The sequence below is a fragment of the Homarus americanus genome, unplaced genomic scaffold, assembly GCF_018991925.1.
Source record: "Homarus americanus isolate GMGI-L3 unplaced genomic scaffold, GMGI_Hamer_2.0 scaffold26648, whole genome shotgun sequence".
Classification (NCBI taxonomy): Eukaryota; Metazoa; Arthropoda; class Malacostraca; order Decapoda; family Nephropidae; genus Homarus; species Homarus americanus.
Window position 1 is genome coordinate 9,067 of NW_024711530.1, and position 1,942 is coordinate 11,008.

Here is a 1,942-nt window from a genome sequence, read left to right on the forward strand (position 1 = left end):
GGGTGGTGTTATATGTAGTGATGATGGATGATGTTATATGTAGTGATGATGGATGTTGTTATATGTAGTGATGATGGATGGTGTTATATGTAGTGATGATGGGTGGTGTTATGTAGTGATGATGGATGGTGTTAAGTATAGTGATGATGGATGGTGTTAAGTATAGTGATGATAGGTGTTTTTATCTGTAGTGATGATGGAAGGTGTTATAATTATGTAGTGATGATGGATATCGTTATATGTAGTGATGATGGATGGTGTTGTATGTAGTGATGATGGATGGTGTTATATGTAGTGATGATGGATGATGTTATATGTAGTGATGATGGATGGTGTTATGTATAGTGATGATGGATGGTGTTAAGTATAGTGATGATGAATGGTGTTAAGTATAGTGATGATAGATGTTCTTATCTGTAGTGATGATGGAAGGTGTTATAATTATGTAGTGTTGATGGATATCGTTATATGTAGTGAAGATGGGTGATGTTAAGTATAGTGATGATGGATGGTGTTAAGTATAGTGATGATGGATGGTGTTAAGTATAGTGATGATAGGTGTTTTTATCTGTAGTGATGATGGAAGGTGTTATAATTATGTAGTGATGATGGATATCGTTATGTATAGTGATGATGGATGGTGTTAAGTATAGTGATGATGAATGGTGTTAAGTATAGTGATGATAGATGTTCTTATCTGTAGTGATGATGGAAGGTGTTATAATTATGTAGTGTTGATGGATATCGTTATATGTAGTGATGATGGATGGTGTTAAGTATAGTGGTGATGGGTGTTATTTGTAGTGATGTAGATATAGATCTCACTACTGTTATGTTCAATATTCCAACCTCATTATGTATCTTACTCCTCAAATTCAGAGTTTACCTTAAGATTCGATTTGTAATCATATAAATAATTGTTCGAGAAGGACAAAAACCATCACAGGACCAAGATGACTTCTCTTGTTCAACTCAATAATATTTGCCACAACTCCTCCAGCTCCACCACCTCCACCAGTGGAGGAACTGCTCTACCTCAGCTCACCTGGGACAGCCTTCGTCTTGTACGAAATGTTGGCGCCGGTGCGTTCGGGGTGAGCCACTATGGTCAGCTCACCCTAGGCAATGGGGACGTGACGGAGGTGGTAGTGAAGATCCTCCATTCCGGCGAGGCCAACACCAAGGAGGCCCGCGTCCTACACGAGCTGGCCGGGGCTGGGGGCGCGCCTCTCTTGTACGGCGTCACAACCGAGCCCAACGCCATCGTCATGCAGTACTGCCGGGGCGTGCTCTTAGATTCGATTCTAACGAGTTTTAAGTTTGACGTCCACCATGGCCAGAAGGCCTGCGACGCAACCCGCGTTGCCCTCGCTGAGTTTCACGCTGCTGGTTACGCCCACATGGACCTCCACGAAGGCAACGTCATCATCGACACCTCCACTTCACCTTACACCTGTCACCTCATTGACGTGGGACTCAGTGAACGCATATAGCCCAACGATGATTCGGACTAGCTTTTCGACCGGATGGACCTACAAGACATCCAGTATAGCCTCCGCATTAAAACACCAATTGTTAAAAAAATTTTGCGTTTTCTGTGGAGCTCTTGTTTTTCTTCCGTTTGAGAAAGTAGCCTAGAATTTTCAACACTCCCCACAGGCACTTGAATAAAAAACTATACAGTGTAAACAATAAAATATAGGTAGTGTTTTTGTTATCGTATATATTTTTTTTTCCCAGGGTGCAGGGTTAATGATTTTTTGAGTTTTTTTATATTGTTTTGTTTTACTATAAATACATTGGTAAGGTATCTTAATTATTATATTCCGGTTGCGTTTTTCAACAAGAATATATACAGACTACGGTATCATTATGTTGAACAGACAAACTAAGACTAAACAAATAACCGAACAATCAGTTAGTAACTCGGTCGGTGAAATAG

The 1,942-nt window shown here is 40.5% G+C and overlaps 1 protein-coding gene across 1 annotated transcript; it reads left to right on the forward strand.

Moving 5' to 3' along the window:
• Positions 1-953: 953 nt before the first annotated feature.
• LOC121858599 (casein kinase 1-like protein 4) lies at positions 954-1,493 on the forward strand. Its single transcript, XM_042355108.1, has one exon. It carries the CDS (start codon positions 954-956, stop codon positions 1,491-1,493), a length of 540 nt encoding a protein of 179 aa, XP_042211042.1.
• Positions 1,494-1,942: the final 449 nt, after the last annotated feature.